We start from the raw sequence: 24,510 nt of genomic DNA, 5'->3' as shown, positions 1-24,510 counted from the left end.
TGCGAATCACTTTAGGTGTTCACAAGAGGGATATTCGGGCGGTGTATTGGCAGAGGCGATCTGCAATATGTTTGTTTATTTTCTATACATATTCAAATTGTAAAAATATTATATCGTACCTTATCAATAAATCGTTTCGGTTAAAATCATTGCAATGTACAAGGCGAGTTGAGAATTGAGATGCTGTTGGTGACGGCGTGGCAACACGACGTCCTGGTTGCATCAGCTGCTCACACGCGACTTTGGTTGGCAGTTCAAGCATTAACTGAGGTAGTGATGAGTTCGGTGAGGGACCATTTTTATATTTTACAGACGATATTAAAGTTTTCATTCTCTTCATTTTATAGTGGCTCATTAAGGATGCTTGTGTGAGTTCCGCGATCATTGAGTTTGCTTGTACTGCATATATATCATGTCACCTGCACTGCAGCCATTGGCATTCTCTTTTGCCGGATTTCGTGCGCGCCATAATCGCATGAACACCTCTTAAGATTGTTTTTGTGCGTTTTCTTTTTTTAACTTGGGTGTCATTGGCGGGATTGATAAACCCATAGTAATTGACTTCGGTCAAAAGCAACTCTATTTGACCATGTAAACTCTATACGTAGTCAATACACCGCCTAAGACTTGCTGTTTAGTCTTGTAGTTGTACTTGTAGCGTCTTTTGGACGATGATGTGATGTAAGGAGGTGTAAGGAGTGCGTCTATGTTGCCTCCCAGCGCACTCTTTGTACTGCTCTCCTTTCCAGATGAGTACCATGGCGTCTGTGATGAGTGCTGCTGATGTTCGAAAGAGATTTGTGGAGTTTTTTGGCAAATATGGCCACGAGTATGTGCATTCGTCGTCTGTCATACCTTTGGATGATCCCACGCTGCTCTTCACCAATGCTGGCATGAACCAGGTGTGGGTTGTCTTCAGAATGACGTGATGGTTCATAGCATGGTTTAAAGGTTGTTGTGACATCATGAGGGTGAGCTCCTGAGTTTATCGTGTGACGTCATAAAAGCTAGTTGTACTGCACTGACCATAATATAATTTTGCAAGTAACATTGTTTTTTTTTTCACTAGCAGAGTACTCGCTCTATGGACAATCTTGTTCCACTCCCACTCTAATCCCTCCTCCCCAATTTCCAGTTTTCCCTCCTGAGAGTATCCTTCTGTATCCATCTTGTCCCCCTCCCCACCCCACACCACATGCATCCTCTCCTGCCACCCATTCCTCACCACACACATAATTTGTCCATTTCCCTCTGTCTTGATCTTCAACTCTGCTGTTGGTGTCCCCCCCTCTCTCTCTCTCTGCTGTTCCTTTTGTCCTGTTGTGTCCTCATCCTTTCAGTGTACTAGTACGAGCTCTTCCACGAGCCTCAACTATGTAGACAAAAAAAAAATCCCTGCGACATGTTCTTCTGACAAATTGCTTTATTTGAGTGGTGTATAGGCAACAGATCACTGCTTTGATCGCTCCTGAAAATAAAAACAACATGCCAGGTCACGTACATGAAGCAAAAACATCACATATCGGCTCCAACCTTTCCATATTTGACGATCCTTTTAACAGTCTTGTATGTTGTTTAACACTGAACGGAAAACTAATCAGGGAGTTTATGGTGATTGTGACTATGACACTTCTGAAGATGTTTTAGGCTTACCAAAATGGTGGGAATATATATATATATATATATATATATATATATATATATATATATATATATATATATATATATATATATATATATATATATATATATATTTTTTAATATAACAGGAATTAAATTCCTGTGTGGGGCCAAGTGTGAAAAACTCTGACAACACTAGACTCGAACGAAGGACCTCCATTGCTTTCGCGGCAACAGCCCACTGCGCTATTGAGCCAGCCAAAATCTCCTCAGAATTTTCCACACTTAGCACTGCGAGCTTTATAATGGCCGATGTCTTACGTGCCTGCAAGGCAGACCCCGGATGTGAGCGTAAGTATATGTATGTGTATGTATGTGTATGCAAGTATATGCAGAAGTGTATTGGAGATTAACTCATCCACATTTTTTTATATAACAAGAATTAAATTCCTGCATGGGGCCAAGTGTGAAAAACTCTGATTCAACACGGGACTCAAACCAAGGACCTCCACTGCTTTCGCGGCGACAGCCTACTGCACTGTTGAGCCAGCCAAAATCTCCTCATAATTTTCCACACTTAACACTGCAAGCTTTATCCTCTTGGTAAATGTGACGTAACACGCCACGTCATAATTCTGTTTCCGGGTCCAAACGCGCGCGTTACGTCACGGCTTACCAAGAGGATAATGGCCGATGTCTTACGTGCCTGCTAGGCAAATAAATTCCTTTATTTGAGCGGTGTATATGCAACAGATCACTGCTTTGATCGCTCCTTAAAATAAAAACGACAAGTCAGGAGACGACGATGGTTCACGAGCGAGCGGTATTCAATGACAAAGGACGGACTGTGACCGAAACAGGCCCGGACAGGCCAGGCCCGGAAATGTCAAAACGAAGGTTACTGACCTTGAAATGAGATAGAAAATAATGTATAATCAGTTATGAGGTTAGTTAGCTACACAATACCGAAAATTCTGTGAAAAATGAAATGGGGGGGAAAAAAAAAAAAAATTAAAAATTAAAAATCGAGCTCCGTGGGGCTAGACACATGACATTGGCCTAACCAAATACCGAAACCCCTGTCAGATTCCACCAAACCCCTCGGAGAAGATGTAGCTTGAACTTGATTACCCCCTAAAAAGACATCTTTTTCGGGCGTGGCTCCGCCCACAATGGGCGCAATACGCCCACTCTAGGCAGGACGCAACTAGATCATGATGTCAACCTCCCACACAAGTTTCATCAAGATCGAATGATATCATCGGGTAGTTATGCTGCAGACAGACAGACACACAGACAGACGCACACACATGACGAATATAGTGGTCACTTGATAACTCGTGAACCAACAACCCAGGTCACGAACATGAAGCAAAAACATGACACATATTGGCTCCAACCTTTCCATATTTGACGATCCTTTTTAACAGTCTTGTAGGTTGTTAACATTGAACGGAAAACTAATCAGGGAGTTTTATGGCGATTGTGAATATGACACTTCTGAAGATGTTTTAGGCTTACCAAAATTGTGGGTACATATATGTGATAGTATCTGAACTAAGATCTAAATTACGCACTGTCAGATGGCTCTTTCGGAGCTTGACAGGCAAGGTGTACTTACGTGGCGGTGACGTCACAGCGTACGCTCATTAGGTTGGAGAACTGAAATTATAGTTTGATATATATATATATATTTTTCAGGTTACAGTTGTTGGTGGAGTCAGGCCAGCTGTGCAACCAATGGGTATAGAGTGGCCATACATACATACATACACTTGCATTATATATATATATATATATATATTTATATATATATATATATATATATATATATATATATATATATATATATATATATATATATATATATATATATATATATATATATATATATATGTCGGTCGAAGACCTCAAGGGAAGGAAGAAGAAGAATATCTGAGCAACAATGTTTAATGAAATCGATTACAAACACACAGTGTGGAGCAAGGCTCGAGAATGCACCGCCTAACACGCAGCGGGCAATTCCTCAAGACACTCGCTGCAAAATAAGTAAAAAGGCATTTCATTTATAGCCAAATATCAGACAAGAATCTGCGCTAAAGACATAGCAAAACCTGGGCCATAAAGACCCACCTTCCCTCGTCCCTTCCTGAAGAAGGCCAAACTTAGACAAAAAGATGTAAGCATAGGATAGGCTGAGCCTTTTGGCTCTTTATCTAAACATATCAGACCCGAGCGCAGGCCGAAGAAAATATTCTCATACACTAGGCTAAATGGTAGATGAATGATTGGATACACACGCTGAATACACAACTATCAAAGGATGTGTAATGTCTATATTTCTTTCCAAGGTTGGTTACATCCTTGATTTAGGAGACATACTAGAAACCACAAAGATATATAATTAATTATTCCCTTTGTGAAGAAGGCGTTTGGCGACATGTTTTCCCTGTACGTGGGTCGCGAGCATTTTATCTACTGTCTGGCACATACATTCAAGGACTTGTTTACTGGGCTAAGGATCCACCCTGTACCTCGAGTCTCGAAAGCACATTTTGTCCACTCGCCTCTGCCTGCAGCTGAGTTCAAATCAGTTTTCAGAAGCACGATATATAATTTCAGATGTTTATGATCAATTGAGTCATGGGGTTTAAACCCCAATGGCTGACATATATATATATATATATATATATATATAAAACAGCTTTTACATCAGTGCAAAGAAAACTATTCAAATGGATGTTAACATGTTTATTCATCAAAAAGGCATTATTTCTGTAAGGAGGGTATAAAATATATATGTCGCATTAAAGCCATTGCTGGAATACTTTGCAGAGCTCACATGGGGCTTGATAATATTTACAGACAGATGCAGCATCTTAAAACTACAAAGTTGAGGCTGACGGGCTCAGTGAGTCCACAGAGGATGGTATGCACTCATGCTAAAGGGGACAAACAGGTATTCATTGGATATACAGGTATACCTTGTAAAATATGAGGTTTGGCAGAGGTGAGTTGGAGTAAAAGATCGTAAATGAGATAGCAGTGATGTCACCTTGAAGTAGTGGAGGGAGGAATGCATTTGACAGCCAGAGGGAGGCCATTCAACAGGCGGGATAGGGAAAGACAAAGGAATGCAGGTGAGCAATAAGATTCATAAATGATTGGTTTTAGGAATGAGACATTGGTAGGGCCTGAGAAGGGGAGTAGGATCCGTTAAAAATGTCAAAAGATTATTTTATTTTTGTATACATGATGGAGGCTCGTGGAAGAGCTAGAGCAGAATGGAAGGGAACAATATGTTAAGGGGAAACGCCAATAGCAGAGTCGAAGTGAGGGGTGGAAGTATACATGGCAGTGAGTAAGCTGCACACATGAACCACTCTACAGTGAGAAAGCATTCGGCCCTCTGTGACAGCCTCTTAGTGAATCACAACATGACTTTCAGAGCCTTCACCTCCACAGTTTCCAGGTGAGAGAAAGTTGGGATGCACGTACACTGCCCCCATAAGGCAGAACTATGCTCCATTGTACTCAAAACAAGGGTTGCAAAACCAAGTAAGAAATTTGATAGGTGCACAACGCCCAATCTCCACCTGCCTTTCATAGCCAAATTGTAGCTATCTTCCTCGGAAAGTTCATTGCTGATGATGAGGCCCAACAGTTCAAGGGGATAAACATCCTACTAGATGCTCAAAGCAGTCGGTATGTGGGTTTGCTTAATGTTCCTTATTGGGAGACACAGAGAGGATGTGGGACTTAGCTCGATTGAATGTCACATTCCATGTGTTGGACCAATTTCTGATCTTTTTAAGGTATGCTTTGACAGGTGCAGCTGCTGCCACTGTATCTCTGGTATGGAGAACTGTTTGATTATAACCTCACGTCATCTTCAAAGTGCTATTGAAAACCTGCTCGCTGCTTTCTTTGTATTTATTTGATGAAGGCCCTCAATGTCAGATATGAGATCAGGGCCGTGGTCTCAAGACATATCTCGTGCTTTTCGATAGTCTGGCATTCCGCCATGCTCTCCAAATTCTCTGCCTATGCCATCCAAGGCCAACTCCACTCTTGGCCACTGACTTACTCTACTCTCGTAGCTAATGTGTGGCTCACAACGGAATCTTTCCATCTCCTCTCCCTGTCAAGGATGGATTACCCCAAGGCAGTATTCTGGGCCCTGTCCTATTTCTTCACCAATGATCTGTCTGACCATCTTGAAAATCCTCAATCTATTTGCTGACAAATTCACCCCGTGTCTTGACATCCCTCATCCTTCAGGTAAGCAGGCAGTAGCCTCTTCCCTCTCTTCAGACCTTTAAAAAAATCTATCTTTTTCTTTCTGAAAGGACCGCTTGACAAACCCCCAATCTACTTTTTTACCAATCTTCTTGATGAAGTTCAGTTATTCAAACTCCTGAGTCTCACTATCAGACATTATCTTTATTGGGCAAGCCACATTTCAAAGTTGGCTTCCAAAGCCAGTCGCTGACTGTGCATCCTCCATTGTAGGAAGTCCTTCCTTGGCACACCTAAACTCCTATCCACCTACAAGGCCTTCATCCACAGCTTGATGAAGTAAGACTCTCCCCTCTGGGCTGGCTCCCCTGCCTCACATCTTGGAAATCTCTCGTGATGAAGCTGAGGCTATGAGCCTATCGCTTCACCATCACAGACAGGTCGGTGATCTCTCTGTCTCCTACTGTCTCCTTTTCGGTCTTGCACCCTCTGCTCTCTGTGCTTTTTCCCCCTCCATGTTTCTGCAGGGCACACATTCCACCATCAATCCCCTTCTGGTGAAATTTCCTAAATCCAGGATCACTACTCACCTCCTCATTTCCTCTTTTTTCCTACCTGTGGAAGCAACTTTGTCATTCTGCTGTTCCTTTTGTCTGCTGTTACATCCTGTTACGTCCTGTGTGTGTGTGCACGCGTGTGTGTTTGCATGTTCACATCATTTATAAATTTTAAATCCGTACAATTTATATTTTGCACTCTCTATTCAAATTGCACATAATTTGGATTGTTTACACTCTTAGATTTTGATGTTGGTATCAAATTTTGATGTTCGTTCCTCCTCCAATTGTTTGCTTTTCTTATGAACATTCAACATGTTAGAGCAAGCAAAGAACACCGACTGCATGTTCGCCGAACACCGAATTCCACCGACTGCATGTTCGCCGAACACCGAATTCCACCGACTGCATGTTTGCCGAACACCGAATTCCACCGACTGCATGTTCGCCGAACACTGAATTCCACCGACTGCATGTTCGCCGAACACCAAATTCCACCGACTGCATGTTCGCCGAACACCGAATTCCACCGACTGCATGTTCGCCGAACACCGAATTCCACCGACTGCATGTTCGCCGAACACCGAATTCCACCGACTGCATGTTCGCCGAACACCGAATTCCACCGACTGCATGTTCGCCGAACACCGAATTCCACCGACTGCATGTTCGCCGAACTCCGAATTCCACCGACTGCATGTTCGCCGAACACCGAATTCCACCGACTGCATGTTCGCCGAACACCGAATTCCACCGACTGCATGTTCGCCGAACACCGAATTCCACCGACTGCATGTTCGCCGAACACCGAATTCCACCGACTGCATGTTGTTTTATTGCGATTTGCTTATTCAAATTACACACCTGGATTGATAAGTGCAACGTTTTCTTCCAATGTTTGTTAAGAATGTGGAAATTAATAATCCAAGCAAAGTTTGTCCATAAAACACTTTTGTTTTTTTTTTAAACCGGTGTGCTTTTGCATTCTGTGAGTTTCCATTTAAACTTACCCAAGAGGAATTGTATGTACACAAAGGACGTGATTACTTTTAATTGGTCAATTTTTTCCTTTCCAATAATAACTGCAACTGAAAGAGGAAGCATGAGAGGGATGTGTAGGCCTAGTATCATCTAGAATCTGAAAATATTATTTTAAGGGATTTTCTCACAGAAGCAATAGAGTGGTGTTTGTGAAACCATTCCTTTGATCTTGCAAATTCGCTATTTTCGTCATCAGAACTTCCTTTTAAAATTGAAAGCAGGCATTTTTGCACACCAACGGTCTCTATGTACGCAAGCATTACTTATTGATCTAACAACAATCCAGATAATCTACATTGTAATATGCTAAGGAGGTTACTTGGTGCGCTTATGTCCTTCGACGCATTGCTGCGTGCACTTCCTTCCAGGCTCTCGTCAACTTCATTGACAGTTTTAAAAAACTTTATCTGGGTTGATTTTATCAGGGTTTGAAAGAGAAAGTCTGTCCATTTTTCCTGGCTAAAGCCATCATCTGGCTGCTCCAAAGCTATCGTCACATTGTTGCAGCTGTAAAGTTGTTTTCCTTCAGTGTAGATCTTGGAAACTGTTGTTCTTGTATGTTTTTTAAAATTGTTTTCTGTATGTCTAATCCCTGGTGTTGGGCTAGCGGCTAGGGTGCCGGCTTAGGATCCTAGGATCCTGGGTTCGAATCCCGGTCAATCGCTGAATTAACGCCAGGGGGGTTGACTCAGCCTGTCATCCTTCCGAGGTCGGCAAATTTGAGTACCAGTTCACTGGTAATTCCCTGCTTGTCGTTAAAGGCGGCAAAAAGGGTTGGCATCAGGAAGGGCATCCGGCCGTAAAACATTGCTTCAAAAAGGGGACCAAAAAACAACAACAACCACAGTTCCCGAAAAAGGCCAACCCCCGCTTGCGGGGAAAAATGGCCTCTAAAGGTGTTTTTTTTTTTTTTTTTTTAATGTGTGCGTGTGCGAAATGCTTGTCAGCCAATTAGTAATAACCGCTTGATGTATACTGATGATCTATACCTCATCAGGTCTTGGATAGGGGAGTGACAGGGCCTGGCAGGATAGCGTACAGGTATCCACACTCACCTCTAAGCTGTCTAGCTTGGCTTAAAATCTTGGCCCAGCTATAAACGGTCATCCTGGTGTTTCACAGGTAGGGCATTTCTTCAATGCGTGTGCGCCCTTCCGCGGATGGACGTCAAGCCGGGCATTCCGTCTGGCAGAATTGGTAGTTGGATGTTCAGGATCCCGCGGTGTCCTTTGTGAAGAGTAGGCGAGCTATCGCCAGTTCCATGGCCGAATTGCTTCTCCATCCTTCAGGGAGCACTGCATAAGCGGCACAGCTGCACCCCCAGCAAATGATGCTACGTGCCACCATGTGATGTTTGTATACCGGCATAAGAAAAAAAAGAAGCTTTTTATTCTTGTGCTGATGGAGCTCAAAAATTGTGATCAGGGCAATTGAAGTAATTTGGAGTCCAAGCGACACGTTCCTGCTTGTTTGACATTTTCGTTCCCCAAACACCTCTTGCACAATGCTGTCTCCCAGCACCTGAAACGCATATTTTGGAAATGCAACTGAGATTCGCACAGTAGCCGCCAACTCTTGTTACTACTACTCCAGACGCTTCCAGCAATCTCTTATTCTTTTACGACGTAGTTTCACACGTTTACTATATTTTATGAACATCATATATCCACATCACTCCATACCTTAACAACACACAGTACTCGTGCCCTACTTTATCAACACAAAACAAATCCTTACCTCAACATCATCACTCATTGATGGTATACCATACCTTCCTCATATAATACTGTACACTGTGCTGCATTCACATTGCACCATGCCTTACCAACAACATGCATTCACATTGCAGGAGAGGTTATTGTGAATCTCATTATCCCAGCTACATAGCTGGATCATATTTTCCATTCGATTTCACACAGAATATGCTGACACACACACACATACACACACACACACATGCATGCACGCACACACATACACACAGACAGCAGACATTTGCACCCCGCTCTGCTCACCAAACTCTCCTATGGTATCCATGGAAATCTCCACGCATGGCTAGCGGACTTCCTCTCTGGTCGTAGTCAACGTGTGGCCCTGAATGGATTTCTCTAGTCTCCTCTTCCTGTTCAGGCTGGAGTTCCCCAAGGCAGTGTTCTGGGCCCTGTGCTTTTTCTGGTCTTCATCAATGATCTCTCCGACTTTCTTGAAAATCCTCTGTATCTCTTTGCTGATGACTCTACTCTCTGTCGCTCCATTCTTCATCCCTCAGATCGGCAGTCTGCAGCCTCCTCACTCTCTGCAGACCTGGACAAAATCACAGACTGGGCAAACAAGTGGAACATGTCTTTCAATCCTGACAAATCCCACACTCTTACTATGTCTCTCCGAAAAGACCGACTGGAAAACCCTCCCATCTACTTTCTCAACAATCCTCTCCAAGAAGTTCTGTCGCTCAAGCTTTTGGGTCTCACTATCTGCCATGATTTTTCCTGGGAAAGCCACATTTCAAATCTGGCCTCCAAAGCCAGTCGCCGACTGGGCATCCTCCTTCGTGCAAAGTCCTTCCTTGGCACACCTGAGCTCCTCACCACATACAAGGCTTTCATCCGCAGCTCAATGGAACACTGTTCCCCCCCTCTGGGCCGGTGCTCCTGCCTCACACCTAGCTTGACTTCACGCTGTTGAAACCAAAGCTTTCAGAATCATTGGAATCTCCTGTGATGAAGCTCACTCCGAGGGCCTGTCACTCACTCACCGCAGGCAGGTTGGTGGTCTTTCTGTCTTTTACCGACTCCTCTCCAGCCTTGTTCCCCCAGCTCTCTCTGTGCTCTGTCCCCCAAATATTCCTACAGGTCGCACAAGATCTACCAGCAACCCTCTTCTGGTGAAACTGCCAAAATCAAGATTCGCTGCTCACCTTCACTCCTTCATTCCTCTTTTCTCCCGCCTCTGGAACAAACTCCCTCACTCTCTTCAATCCCACTCCTCCCTCCATGTCTTTAAAACAGCTGTTCACCACCATCTCTTATCTTCCCCCATCCAAAACCTTGATCTTTTCTACCCCCGCTAATTCACCCCAGATACACTTGTTTGAAATTCCAACTGCTTTCCTGGAAGTCCTTGCAGTGTCCATATATTTTATACCTCTCCCACCTCCCCCCAAGCCCTCTCCCTCCCACAGTTCTCTCGATGTCCCTGCTCTCAAATGTTGTGTTTGTGTCCTTCCCCCTCTCTCCCCATCTTGTCTACCGCTCCCCTTATTTTGTGTTTCATGTGTCTTTTTGACTTTTTGTGTGATTAATGTTAGCTCTTTCACAAGCCTCGATCTTGTATACAAAATAAAAAATACACATATATACACACATACACACATACACACATACACATATACACACGCACACACATCTCGTTTTTTCATTTCTGTTCCTCACAATTATGTCTCTCTTACACACACACACACACACACACACACACACACACACACACACACACACACACACACACACACACACGTCATGGGTTTTATAAGCACCTGGTCGGACTCGGACAGTGTACAAAAGATTTATTAATAGATAAATCTAATACATGCACAGATGATGCTGAAGTGGCGTGGAGGACAGTAACGCCAGCATGGATGACATCACAGTCATTACAATCATGCACAGCTCGCACCAACATCTCAGCCAGCTACAACCCGTGTCGTCTTAATATACTTTCCCCCAGGGTCGAAATAACTCGCAACACCCCTCCAAGTTGACAATAAGCCTTATTCTGAGAGAATGCTTTGCCAAGGCCAAACGTGGGATATGGTCAACAGTTGATACTTTCGTTAGGCAGACGCCAATGCGAATATGTCACAGTGTCGCTGCTGTCACCATCAGCATAGAGAATTCAATGAAATCACACACACACACACACACACACACACACACATCTGATCTGCTGGAGGGAAAGGCATGGCCCAGATAATTGGTGGTGCTTGTAACACTGTGGAGAGGGGGGAAGGCGTGGCCTGTAGGATGGGCAGCACTTGTGGCACAGATACTAAATCACCCATATATGTTGTTACTTTTGTGGTGGGTAGGCAATGATTACCTTAGTCCAAGTCCAGGTAGAAGTGTATATATTACCATGCTTGGTATGTTGCGGGAAAGAAGAACAACCCCCATGTACATAAGTATGGATCCGGTAGACCGTATGTCGTGTAAGTGTATGTGTCCCCATGAGAGGGGTGGGGTTATGTTGATTAGTTAGGGATTAATGGTAAATCCCCTGTATGTAAATGGCCTCTGTTATTTTTTCCTCTGTTCCTTATGACAACGCAGCACACACACAAAGCCAGGCAATAGCACATTAAAAGACACTAAATAAAAACGAACCGGAAACAGGACATTCAACCACCGCTGATACCACCGACGGGTGATCACAAGAGTCGGCAGGTCCGGGAGACCACGCCCCGGAGAGCAGTGATTGGTGAGATTTGTTGAGCAATGAGGAGATGGACTCACTGGCTGGAGCAGACACGGGCGGCGTCGGATGACGTCAGAGCCTTGAGTACAAAGGAGTTGGAGGGCCGACATTTTCTCTCTTGGCTTCTGGATCTGAAAGTGAACGGGCGCCGAAAAGCTCTTGCGTTGGGACACGCTCTTGCTGTCGGACAGTCTCAATGAACGGTCGAAGTTGACGAGCTCTTGGCTGTGGGGTTTGGTGGCGAACGGTCGTGTTCTGACACCATCATCGTGATCGTGAGGAGGAGTGAACTATGGACCGAGGCCTGTGTCTTCCGCGAACGAGGCCGTGCTGAGGCCGACTTCCTGCCAGGGTCTGTGCCGCGCCCGGATTGCGCGCTCGGGGCCTGGACGATTCCCGAGGTTCAGGAGGGTTCAGGAGACGCTCAGAGCCAAGTACCTAAAAACAAACACGCTTTATTTTCACCTTTATTTTTGTCCCCCGTCGCACCGTGGAGCGAAAGGGGGACTATGGTTTTCCCCTCTGTCCGTGCGTGCGTGTGTGCGTAAGCGATGGACCGAATTTTAATTTGGTGTGTGGGTGCAACTCGGCATATGGAAGAACCCTATTGAAAATCAGGTCGCCATGTCAAAATCCAAGATGGCCACCGCCATGTATGTCTGAACCTTGTGAGCGGAATATCTTGAAAAATAAATGAACGACTAACTTCTAGGTATAAGGCGAAATATCTTGAAAAAGTCCGTGCGTGCGTAAGCGAACGACCGAATTCTAATTTGGTGTGTGGGTGCAACTAGGCATATGGAAGAACGCTATTGAAAATTAGGTCGCCACGTCAAAATCCAAGATGGCCACCCCCATGTATGTCTGAACCTTGTGAGGGGAATATCTTGAAAAGTAAGCGAAGTACCAACTTCTAATCTGGTGTGTGGGTGTATGTACGCATAAGGAAGAACGCTATTGAAAATCGGGTTGCCACGTCAATATCCAAGATGGCCGCCGCCATGTATGTCTGAACCTTGTGAGCGGAATATCTTGAAAAATAAGCGAAGTACCAACTTCTAATCTGGTGTGTGGGTGTATCTAGGCATAAGGAAGAAAGCTATTGAAAATTGGGTCACCACGTCAAAATCCAAGATGGCCGCCACCATATACATGTCTGAACCTTGTGAGCACAATATCTTGAAAAATAAACGAAATACTAACTTCTAATCTGGTGTGTGGGTGTATCTATGCATAAGGAAAAACGCTATTGAAAATTGGGTCGCCACGTCAAAATCCAAGATGGCCGCCTTGCGTCGTCCACTTTGTCAACTCGCATCACTTCACCTACGGGGGATCGAGGCATAACGCTTGTTCCCTTTGTGTGTATACGGGCCAGTATGGGAGCTCTCCATTTAGGAATCTTACTCTATCGTGCATTCCTTGTTCGCCGGCATTTCTTCAATAAGGCCAGTATTTTTGTACATTTTAAATCCGTGTCAGTTGGCATTAATTATCGCAGGTTCGAAGACGTCCGGTGGGACCCGTGAAGGTAAGAGCTTCGCCCTCCCCCACGCGCATATTATAAACTCCGCTATATTTTTGACTGAACGCCTCAGAGTGTAAGCTCGATCGGCAATCCGTCCGAGACCGGTCTTTATCGGCTATGGACAGGACAATATATATATATATATATACACGTGTAGCGGTTACCGCTGGATGTACATAATCGCCTTGCACCGGCCAGAACACGGCCAGACGCGCCTCTCCCGGGCATGCCCGGACTCACTGTTCCCGGGCACGCCCGAACCTCCCGGGCACGCCCGGTCTCGTCTTTCCCGGGCATGCCCGCTCTCGCCTTTCCAGGGCTCGCCCAGAGCGTCCGGGCATGCCCGCTATCGCCTTTCCAGGGCTCGCCCAGAGCGTCCGGGCATGCCCGCTATCGCCTTTCCAGGGCACGCCCAGAGCGTCCGGGCATGCCCGCTATCGCCTTTCCAGGGCTCGCCCAGAGCGTCCGGGCATGCCCGCTATCGCCTTTCCAGTGCTCGCCCAGAGCGCCCGGGCACGCCCGTCGCCCAGCCTCGACTTGCCAGGCCGCAGCCAAACACGCCCGGGCAGGTCCAGACTCGCCTTTCCAAGGCTCGCCCTTGATACCCGGGCATGCCCGGTATAGCTTTTGCCGGGCAAACTTCCCGACATAAATGTGTATATATATTGTTGCCCGAAAAACGGGCTTGTCAGAATACCTGAGCTGTTTTGTTTCAATAAAGCAACTCGGACGAATTCCGTCTTTGGTCGCGTCAATTCTTTCGACTCGCGTTGGAGCGCAGTTCCTTCACACGCGTTATTTATAAAACAGATGCTTGTATTGTATTGCCATGACTACTTCTGTTCTATGAGCATAAACTATGTCACAAAGCAGTATCATGACATTACTCAGTTATTCGGTTTTCCCATAGTCCATATTGGTCTTGACTGCCCTTTGAGTTTCAGGCATTTTAAATCTCAGAATATACCATGTGCATGGTATATTCTGAGATATACTACTTCACCACTTCATTAACTCCGTTTCGGTGTGCTTTCCAAGCAATAATTGGAATTTTCCCATCGTACCTGCACACAGTTCCCATTTTTAAAAATAGCACCCGAGGGTGGTTGTCGACGAGGTTCCTGCTCACACAGAATAGCCAGATAAACATTTTTTTTTTTTTTTCCGAATACAAGATCGCGGCTCGTGTAAGAGCTAACATCACTCACAAAAAAAACAAAACAAAAAAAAAACACAATAAAGGGGGCGGGAGACAATATGATGGGATAAGAGATGATGGTGAACAGCTGTTTTAAAAACCTGGAGAGAGGAGTGGGATTGAATTTAAGAGAGTGAGGGAGTTTGCTCCAGAGGCGTGAGTAAAGAGGAATGAGGGAGTGAAGGTGAGCAGAGAGTCTTGATTTTGGCAATTTCACCAGAAGAGGGTTTCTGGCAGATCTTGTGCGACCTGTAGGAATATTTGAGGGACAGAGCACAGATAGAGCTGGGGGAGCTCGGCCGGATAGGAGTCGCTAGAAGACAGAAAGGCCACCAACCTGCCTGCGGTGAGTGAGTGAGTGAAAGGCCCTCACAATCAGCTTCATCGCGGGAGATTCCAATGATTCTGAAAGCTTTGGTTTCAACAGCGTGAAGCCGATCCAGGTGTGAGGCAGGAGCACCAGCCGAGAGGGGAGAGCAGTATTCCATTGAGCTGCGGAAGAAAGCCTTGTATGTGGTGAGGAGCTCAGGTGTGCCAAAAAATTCCAAAAATTTTTGTGTGCCAAAATTCCTTCCAAAAGCTTCTGGAATTGAATGATCGTACTGCCAGCTGCTGCAGTACAAGGAGACTGAGCTACCCTGACAGCCATTTTGACGTGTTAAGGACCTCAATTTGTAAGAATAACCTGGTTTAAGAACATATTACCAAACCATTCGGTTCTGTAGCTTGGCCATCGAGACCCTCGGTGATGTAGGATGGTAGTAGTTTCAAAATGTGTTTATAGTCCGGGTTATTTTTCTCTCTTTGCAGTTCAAGCCAATCTTTCTGAACACCATTGATCCATCAAACCCCATGGCTAAACTGCAACGTGCCGCCAATAGCCAGAAGTGCATTCGTGCCGGTGGAAAGCACAACGATCTCGATGATGTTGGCAAGGATGTTTACCATCACACTTTCTTCGAGATGCTTGGTTCCTGGTCATTTGGTGATTACTTTAAGGTTTGTGCCTTTTTGATTTTGTAAATAAGTGATGTCATTCCAGTAGTGGTCTTGTTGGTGTAGTTTTAATTATTTGTTCTTCTTCCAATGTTACAGGTATGCAAGTGTCTGCTCGATTCATAGGAGACTTGTGTGCTGCTTTAATGGGGTCCCATAGGTTATTGGATGTCGTAAAGGTCACTTGGTCAAACAAGGATGAAGGTGTAATTTATTTATCTTTTTGTTGGAAATGCGACGATTGTGAAGTTTCCCTATGAACTGATGTCCAGCTGTTTGAAAATAAGTGTTTTTGTCAGTCATTATACCTGTACATGTTCATGATGTGAGCAGTTCAGCAAAGTGATCGTCGTCTTCCACGTGAGCCTTTTTATTGTGTCAGTGACGTCACTGTTGCAACCACTGCCACCTATGCCCCCCCCCTCTTTTGGCAGCAAGGTGCTTGTGAGTTTGCTTTGGAGCTCCTCACCCAGGAACTGTCCTTGCCGATGGAACTGCTCTATGTGACCTATTTTGGAGGTGATGAGAAGGCTGGACTGCCGGCAGACTTGGAGTGCAAGAAGATCTGGCTTGACCTTGGGTACCATTTTGGTATTTGTGTTTTTTGCTTTGCTTTCCCATGGCTTCATCGTCCCTTAAATTTTTATTATTTTGTGTGTAGTGTTGAGGCTCGGGGAGGAGCTAGAACACAGTACAGAAAACGATATAACAGAACAAAAATAACAATAGAAAAAGAGTTGGGTGAGGGAGGGGGGGGGGAGGGGTCACCAACAGCACGTTTGAGAAACAAAATATATTGAGACTTGGATAAATAATGGATATCTGGAATGATGAGGGTAAGGAGAGCACACATGGAGTTAAAAATATGGATACAGCCACAAACTCTCAATCACAGAAGTGGAACGAAAAACTGGAAACCCCAAAAAATAGGTGGGCTTGGGGAGGATTAATTTGTGCAGAAAAGATCATGGTTGTGGATGTGGAATGACCGAGCTGATGGCGAGCAGCTGTCTTGAAGACCTGGAGGGAAGAATTGAAGATTAAAGGGAATGTGTAAGTTGGTTAGATTTTGGTTCAAAAGATCAAGGTCTCATGCCATGTGACCTTTAATTGAAATTCCTTGATCCTGCGAGAACTTGGGAATCACTGAAGATATTTCAATCCAATTTGGCACAAGTATAGACTGCAACAAAGATGAACTGATTACATTTTGCGTCCAACAGGTCAAAGGTCTTGTGACTTTTGAAAATCATTTTGCAGACCATAACTCGAGTTAGAAGCATTTGATAGTCTCTTTTCTCCCTATCTGTCTTTTCTCTATCTCTCTCCCTCCTTCTTTCTCTCTCTCTCTCTCCCTCCTTCTTTCTCTCTGTCTCTTTCCCTCCTTCTTTCTCTCTATCTCTTTCCCTCCTTCTTTCTCTCTATCTCTTTCCCTCCTTCTTTCTCTCTATCTCTTTCCCTCCTTCTTTCTCTCTATCTCTCTCCCTCCTTCTTTCTCTCTATCTCTTTCCCTCCTTCTTTCTCTCTATCTCTCTCCATCCTACTTTCTCTCTGTCTCTTTCCCTCCTTCTTTCTCTCTATCTCTCTCCCTCCTTCTTTCTCTCTATCTATTTCCCTCCTTCTTTCTCTCTATCTCTTTCCCTCCTTCTCTCTCTCTCTCTTTCCCTCCTTCTTTCTCTCTATCTCTCTCCCTCCTTCTTTCTCTCTATCTTTCTTCCTCCTTCTTTCTCTCTATCTCTCTCCCTCCTTCTTTCTCTCTTTTTGACCTTTAATTGTGATCAAACGTAAGTAGGTTGACATCTAATGTGGGCAAAGGCATATCCATCAACACGTTCACGTCATTTTATTTTCTAGTTCTATCTACAATGCTTGTAGATGGGTGGCCACTGTTTGAGGCTTCAAGGTATATCTCATCAATTTCGGTGATTTTTTTTATTTTTTAAATCAAAACCCAAACTAATGTCGTCTTGGTAAATGAGCACGTACTACATTGTTCTACCGCCTGCATGGTGCGAGATGCATACCTGGTGGTGTGTTTGTGAGAGCAACAGCAGAGTATTTGTGGGAAAATGATGCAGCAGCTTTCCTCCTTGAGGGGAGGGAGAGGTAGAGAGACCGATACTGTATTTTTGAAGACTTGTCTGTGTAATGTCGTGTCCCCGACGTTAAGACCTCAAGAGGACGAATGACCTAAACAAGCTTTCACCCTGAGGCATATACCCAACTTGGCGGTAGTGACATGCGCGGGAAGGTTCGACATCTTACCTGATCGGGAACACACACAGAGGTAATCCGAACCCACAAACAAAGAAGCAAACCAGGACCAGAAAAGTAAAATTCACAAATAATGAATTTATTAAAAAATAATGTGAGCAATTATAAAAGGTGAGGTAAAAACTAAAATTCCTAATTGAGACGTCCCCACTCAGACTTGGAAAAGATAATGAAAATAAAATCCCTTTTATAATTGGCCGAACTCAGCTTTGCGTCTTCAAATGCCTGGTAAGGCCTGCTGGTCGCTCGTCGCTTCCAAACCACCGCGCGGGAAACGCACAAAATGGCGCGGAGTCTCGCTCCTCGATGTCCAGAGGAAACACGACGCAGACCCAGTCCACCGCCGATGTTGATCCTGTGCCTTGTAATCCCGACTGTCCAGAACGGCTGTTTCTCACCAGCCCTTTCCCAAAAGCGCACACGAACCAAAGACCACACGCCCATTACCAAGCCGGGAACAAGGAGGAAATGTGACTGCCTCCAACCAGTGCCAGGACAGAGAGAGTCAAACAATGGCGAGACCGCTTTCTCTTTCCTCCAGCTCCCAAATGTTCCATGCTGACGTCACACTCTGTCCAATCACTGAGCACGACTCAATCATCCCAAAGCGCCGACACCAATCACGAAGGCCGAGGCATGGCCTTTTCGTTACGAGTCGTCGGGGGGGGGAGTGGAGTCTAATCGTCCTTTGCGAATGTTCAGCTGGGCGGGGTTCCTTTGCCGATCAGCATGTCAGGTCATACTGTCGGTGATTAGGGTTGTTGTAATGGTGGCCCTTTTTGATGCAATAACAACAACAACAACATGCATTTTCAGGCCATTTTCCCTGCTAGAGCGGGGGTTAGTCTTGCGGTGTTATCATCCCCTTTGCCCGCATTTCTTCTTCCACCATCTTTAACCAAGTCTTTCTCGGTCTTCCCCGTCCTCTACTTCCTTATACATTCATTTCCATCACTCTCCTCAACCAGTCACTTTCATCCTTCCTCAACACATGACCAAACCATCTCAACCTGTTCCTCTTCACAGCATCAATCACAGGCTCTATTCCCAACATCTTTTGCAATTCATTATTTGTCTTCCTCTCTCTCAACGATACTCCGCACATCCACCGAACCATTCGCATTTCCAGCCTTCGTTGCTGCTCTACGTTCATTACCCATGTCTCGCTCCCATAAATCATAACACTTCTCACACATGCAGCATACACCTTTCCCTTCAGCTTCAATGACACTCCCCTCCACATCAGCACGCACTCAGTTCCCGAAACTTCTTCCATGCACATCTCACTCCAGCAACCGTTTCCGAGTCTGATCCACCTTCTCCATTCAACATGTCTCCGCGGTAGCAAAATGTTTTCACAACTTCCAGGTTCACGCCGTCTCCAAGATCCAACTCAACATTTCCTCCATCTGCAGCTCCCTCTGTGCACACCTTACATTTGAATGTAGCTACCACACTGGTTAATGACCCTCTCAGACCACTACATTTTTGATGAACCCACTCAGCGCACATTGTACATTGAATGGAATTCACTCCGACACCCTTCCTGCACACAGCACATGGCCACTTCCCAGTTCTTTCCACCTCACCACATGCTTTACCACTTGCCATCACCTTCGTCTTTCCGATATTCACCTTCAGACCTTTTGTCTCCATACATTCCTTCCACTTGTTCATCTTTTCCTTCAGTCCATCCATACTTTCCGCAATCAACACCAGATCATCTGCATACAACAACTCCCACAGTAAAGCCATCCCATTCATTCTCTGTATTCAACAGCATTTCCATATATCTTTTCCATCTTCCTTTAATTCCATCTGGGTCCACAACGATTTGTCCCACTTCATCCTTCAAGCAACTCACCCCCATCACATCACACCTCTCTTTCGCTATCTGCTTTGCAATCCTGAATGCCGCTCTCTGACCCTCTTCCGAATCCAAGCGTTCTCCGAACATTTTCCTACATGCCTCCTGTGCCTTTGCTACCTCTTTCTTTGCAGCCTTCTTGGCTTCCTTATAACTTTCATGCTCTGCTTTTTCTGCTCCCGTACCCTTCGCCTTCTGCCACTCCTTGAACTTCTTCCTCTTCTCGTCAATCCTCTTTCCAACTTCATCATCCCACCACCATGTTTCCGAGTGCCTCGGTGGCCCTTTTGCCCATCCACATCCCTCACCAACGGCTCCCAACAGACTATCTTTCATTGACATCCAACCACTTTCAAGCTCAACCACATCATCCTCTACCCTACTCAGCCTCTCTTTTAATGCCTCCCTTACTGTCACCTCTTTCAACCTCCACACCTTCATTCTCGGTTGGTGCTTCACCCGCCGAGCTCTCCTCGCACCTTTCACCCTTATCTCGCAGACAACCAAGTGGTTCTGTGAAACAGCCTCCTCCCCCGGGATCACCTTTTTGTCCCGGAGGTGTCCCCTATCTCGCCTACGCGCCATCAGGTAGTCAACGGTTGTCGTCGACCCACCTGACATGTATGTAACAAGCTTATTATCCTCTTTCTCGAACTGAGTATTACAAATCAACAAATCAGCTCCATCAGCAAACTCCAAAATCCTTTCACCTTCTCCATTTCTCACACCATATCCGTAACCCCCATGAACTCCCTCAAAACCGTCCATACTCCTTCCCACATGTCCATTTAGGTCTTCTCCTACCACAACAACTTCCTCGTCTTTCACGTTTTCCATCAGCTTCTCTATCGCACACCAGAACTTGTCCTTCTCTTCATCGCTTCGACCAACCTGCGGAGCATATCCCGAGATGACGTTCACCAAGAGCTTTCCAATCATCATTTTCACCATCATCAACCTATCACTCACTCGTCACACTCACCACACTGTCTACAAACTCCTCAGAAAACAGGACACCAACACCATTCACGCCCTCCGGGCACCCTTACCACACAAACTTGTATTTCTGTCCCTGCCTACCCTTAACCATTCTCACACCACTTCCCTTCCATCTCATCTCTTGCACCCAACATATGTCCACTCTTCTTCTGACCAATACTTCCACCACTTCTCCTGATCTCCCTGTCATTGTCCCTACATTCCATGTCCCAAACCTCAGAAACCGATCTCCACTTTGGGCTGTACCCTGCCCATATGTAGTTGTAATTGTCATGGTTCTCTTTTTGAGGCAATGTTTTTATGGCCGGATGCCCTTCCTGACACCAACCCTTTGATCTCTCCATACAGGTTGCTTCTGACAAACCAGATGTGATCTGCTTAACAGAAACTTTCCTCCTTCATGATGTCTCTGATGCCTTGGTATCTCTCCCAGGTTACTCCCTCCTCCGGTATGATAGACCTGAGCCTTGTCCTGGAGGTGGGGTTGCTATCTTTATAAAAAAAACTCTCTTCCTCACTCGCCCTCCACTGCCCTCTCTCCACCTCACCCCCAGGAATACCTTTGGCTACGGCTTCCCCTTCGCTCCCACCTTTTGTTCATGTGTGTGTTGTACCGTCCACCAAACAGTGATGACTCCATCTACATCTCGCTGTCTGATAATATGGACCAACTTCTATCTACCCATCCCAACTCTCTCTTCCTCATATGTGGTGATTTTAATTGTCACCATGCCAGTTGGCTGGGTGTGGGTTCCCCTCTCACCAGCCATGGCTCTTCAGCAAAGGACTTCTGCGACCCACTGGGACTGACACAATCTGTCAATTTCCCGACCCGGATCTCAGTCAACGGAGCATCTTCTCTTCTGGGCTTGGTTATGACTAACTTGCCTGAAAATGTCTGCTGCGCTTCTTCTGCTCCAATCGGCTCATCTGATCATGTGCTTGTCAAAGTGGACATCTCTCTGACCATTCTCAGAGAGCCTCCTCAGCGTCGACGAGTCTGGCATTTCACTCAGGCCAACTGGCACGGTCTTCAAGCAGCCAGCAATCATCTGGACTGGTCTCCCATCTCTACCGCCTCCGACATCAACTCATCCTGGGAATTCTTTCAAAGGAAATTGCTCTCTCTCATGCACAGATTTATCCCATCTCGTCTTCAGTTGTCATACCCTTCCTCCCGTCCATGGTACACGGAATCTTGTGGTGAGGCTGTTGCCCTGAAACAACTTGCTTTCGTCTCCTGGAAAGCAAATCCAACGGAAGGAAATCTCATTTCCTTTCACAAAGCCCGAAACAAGTGTGTGTCCACCCTCAGGAGAGCCAGGAAACAATATCTCACCGTTCTCAAGACCGAACTCTCTTATCTGTCTCCCTCTTCCAAATCCTGGTGGCGTCTGGTCAAATCTGTTTCTGGTGTTTGTTCCCCCTCCATCCCCTCCCTCACCTCAAACGGCTTAACGGCTGACTCCGCATGTGAAAAAGCTGAATGCCTCACCTCTGTGTTTGCCTCTAAATCTTGTGTCCCAAACCCATCCCTCTCTGTACCCACCATACCCAGTCGTACCCAGCTGCTCCTGGACTCCGTGTCCTTTCCTCCTGACAAGGTGGAAAAGTTTCTGTCAACCCTCGACTCTGATTCTGCAACTGGTCCTGACGGCATCAGCCCACGGGTCCTAAATTCATGTTCTTCCGCTCTTTCACTCCCTCTTTCTGTTCTCTTCACCCTCTCTTTTACTCAAGGTCATCTGCCATCTGCTTGGAAATCAGCCAACATCACCGCTTTGCACAAAAAAGGTGCAAAAACAGATCCTAGCAACTACAGACCAATCAGCCTTCTCCCAATTATCAGCAAAGTCATGGAATCCATCATTGCTTCAGATATGAAATCTTTCCTCTGCTCCAATGGCTTGATCTCTGATCATCAATTTGGTTTCAGACCTGGTCACTCTACTCTGGACATGCTGCTTCTGCTTTCTCAACAATGGATGGAGGTCCTCAACGCCAAACAGGAAATTAGAGCTGTCTCCCTTGACATTTCACGTGCCTTCGATACGGTCTGGCACCCTGCTCTGCTCACCAAACTCTCCTCCTTTGGTATCCATGGAAATCTCCACGCATGGCTGGTGGACTTCCTCTCTGGTCGTAGTCAACGTGTGGCCCTGAATGAGTTTCTCTCATCTCCTCTTCCTGTTCAGGCTGGAGTTCCCCAAGGTAGTGTTCTGGGCCCTGTGCTTTTTCTGGTCTTCATCAATGATCTCGCTGACTCTCTTGAAAATCGTCTCTATCGCTCCATTCCTCATCCCTCAGATCGGCAGTCTGCAGCCTCCTCACTCTCTGCAGACCTGGATAAAATCACAGACTGGGCAAACAAATGGAACATGTCTTTCAATCCTGATAAATCTCACACTCTTACGATGTCTCTCCGAAAAGACCGACTGGACAACCCTCCCATCCACTTTCTGAATAATCCTCTCCAAGAAGTTCTGTCACTCAAGCTTTTGGGTCTCACTATTTGTCATGATCTTTCCTGGGAAAACCACATTTCAAATCTGGCCTCCAAAGCCAGTCGCCGACTGGGCATCCTCCGTCGTGCGAAGTCCTTCCTTGGCACACCTGAGCTCCTCACTACATACAAGGCTTTCATCCGCAGCTCTATGGGATACTGCTCACCCCTTTGGTCTGGTGCTCCTGCCTCACACCTAGCTCGTCTTCACGCTGTTGAAACCAAAGCGTTCAGAATCATTGGAATCTCCCGCGATGAAGCTAACTCCAAGGGCCTTTCACTCACTCACCGCAGGCAGGTTGGTGGTCTTTCCGTCTTCTACCGACTCCTCTCTGGCCTTGCCCCCCCAGCTCTCTCTGGGCTCTGTCCCCCAAATATTCCTACAGGTCGCACAAGATCTGCCTGCAACCCTCTTATGGTTAAACTGCCAAAATCAAGACTTTCTGCTCACCTTCACTCCTTCATTCCTCTTTTCTCCCACCTCTGGAACAAACTCCCTCACTCTCTTCAATCCCACTCCACCCTCCAGGTCTTTAAAACATCTGTTCACCACCATCTCTTATCCTCCCCCATCCAAAACCTTGATCTTTTCTACCCCCGCTAATTTCGGTCCCCTTGTGTTTTATACCTCTCCCCCCGCCCCCTTCCCACGCCTCCTCTCCCCAAGCCCTCTCCCTCCCACACTTCTCCCTGCTCTCAAATGTTGTGGTTGTGTGCTTCCCCTTCTCTCCCCATCTTGTCTTCCGCTCCCTCTTTTTATATATTTTGTTTGTCCGGTTGATTTGTTTGTGAAATAAATGTTAGCTCTTTCACGAGCCTCGATTCAGTATACAAACCCTCTTAGTCGCCTCCTACGACACGCAGGGATACGGTGTACCTATTCTAATCCAGTGTACACACCGATGTAATAACAACGAAGGGGAAAAAAATCACAGGGCGATTATGCACACGGGGGGGGGGGGGGGGGGGAGGTTTGGGGGAGGGGTTATTCTTAAGCCCTACCTAATTAGCATAGCTTCACCCCTCGTATGAAGACACATATACAATCTTATGCTATACAGATTCCCTACTTAGTTACATCGAGGGGGGCTTCTTCTTCGCCTCACACAGTCCATACTAAAACTTACACATTCCTAACTTTCCTATGAGATTCATCATCTAACCCCCCACAAACGTAACAATAAGTTAGGCCTTTCGGGTGGAAAGCCTGTCATAGGC

General features: G+C 45.8%; 1 protein-coding gene across 3 annotated transcripts in view; it reads left to right on the top strand.

The window, feature by feature from the left end:
* Positions 1–202: 202 nt before the first annotated feature.
* Positions 203–24,510, top strand: part of AARS1 (alanyl-tRNA synthetase 1) — a 90,939-nt gene continuing 66,631 nt past the window's right edge. Inside the window, exons 1-4 of one of the 3 annotated variants that reach the window (XM_068108747.2) lie at positions 203–270; positions 750–902; positions 15,464–15,652; positions 16,084–16,229. In XM_068108747.2, coding sequence (XP_067964848.2) covers positions 750–902; positions 15,464–15,652; positions 16,084–16,229 — 488 coding nt within the window. In that variant the 5' untranslated portion in view covers positions 203–270. Of the gene's footprint in view, positions 369–749; positions 903–15,463; positions 15,653–16,083; positions 16,230–24,510 lie in introns of all 3 variants that reach the window. The other 2 variants (XM_068108746.2, XM_068108748.2) reach the window with 2 other exon arrangements.

This window comes from Myxine glutinosa, chromosome 2, assembly GCF_964187855.1.
Source record: "Myxine glutinosa chromosome 2, kmMyxGlut1.1, whole genome shotgun sequence".
Taxonomy (NCBI): domain Eukaryota; kingdom Metazoa; phylum Chordata; class Myxini; order Myxiniformes; family Myxinidae; genus Myxine; species Myxine glutinosa.
Note: the sequence above shows the minus strand (reverse complement) of the source record. Positions and strands in the feature narration are given on the sequence as shown.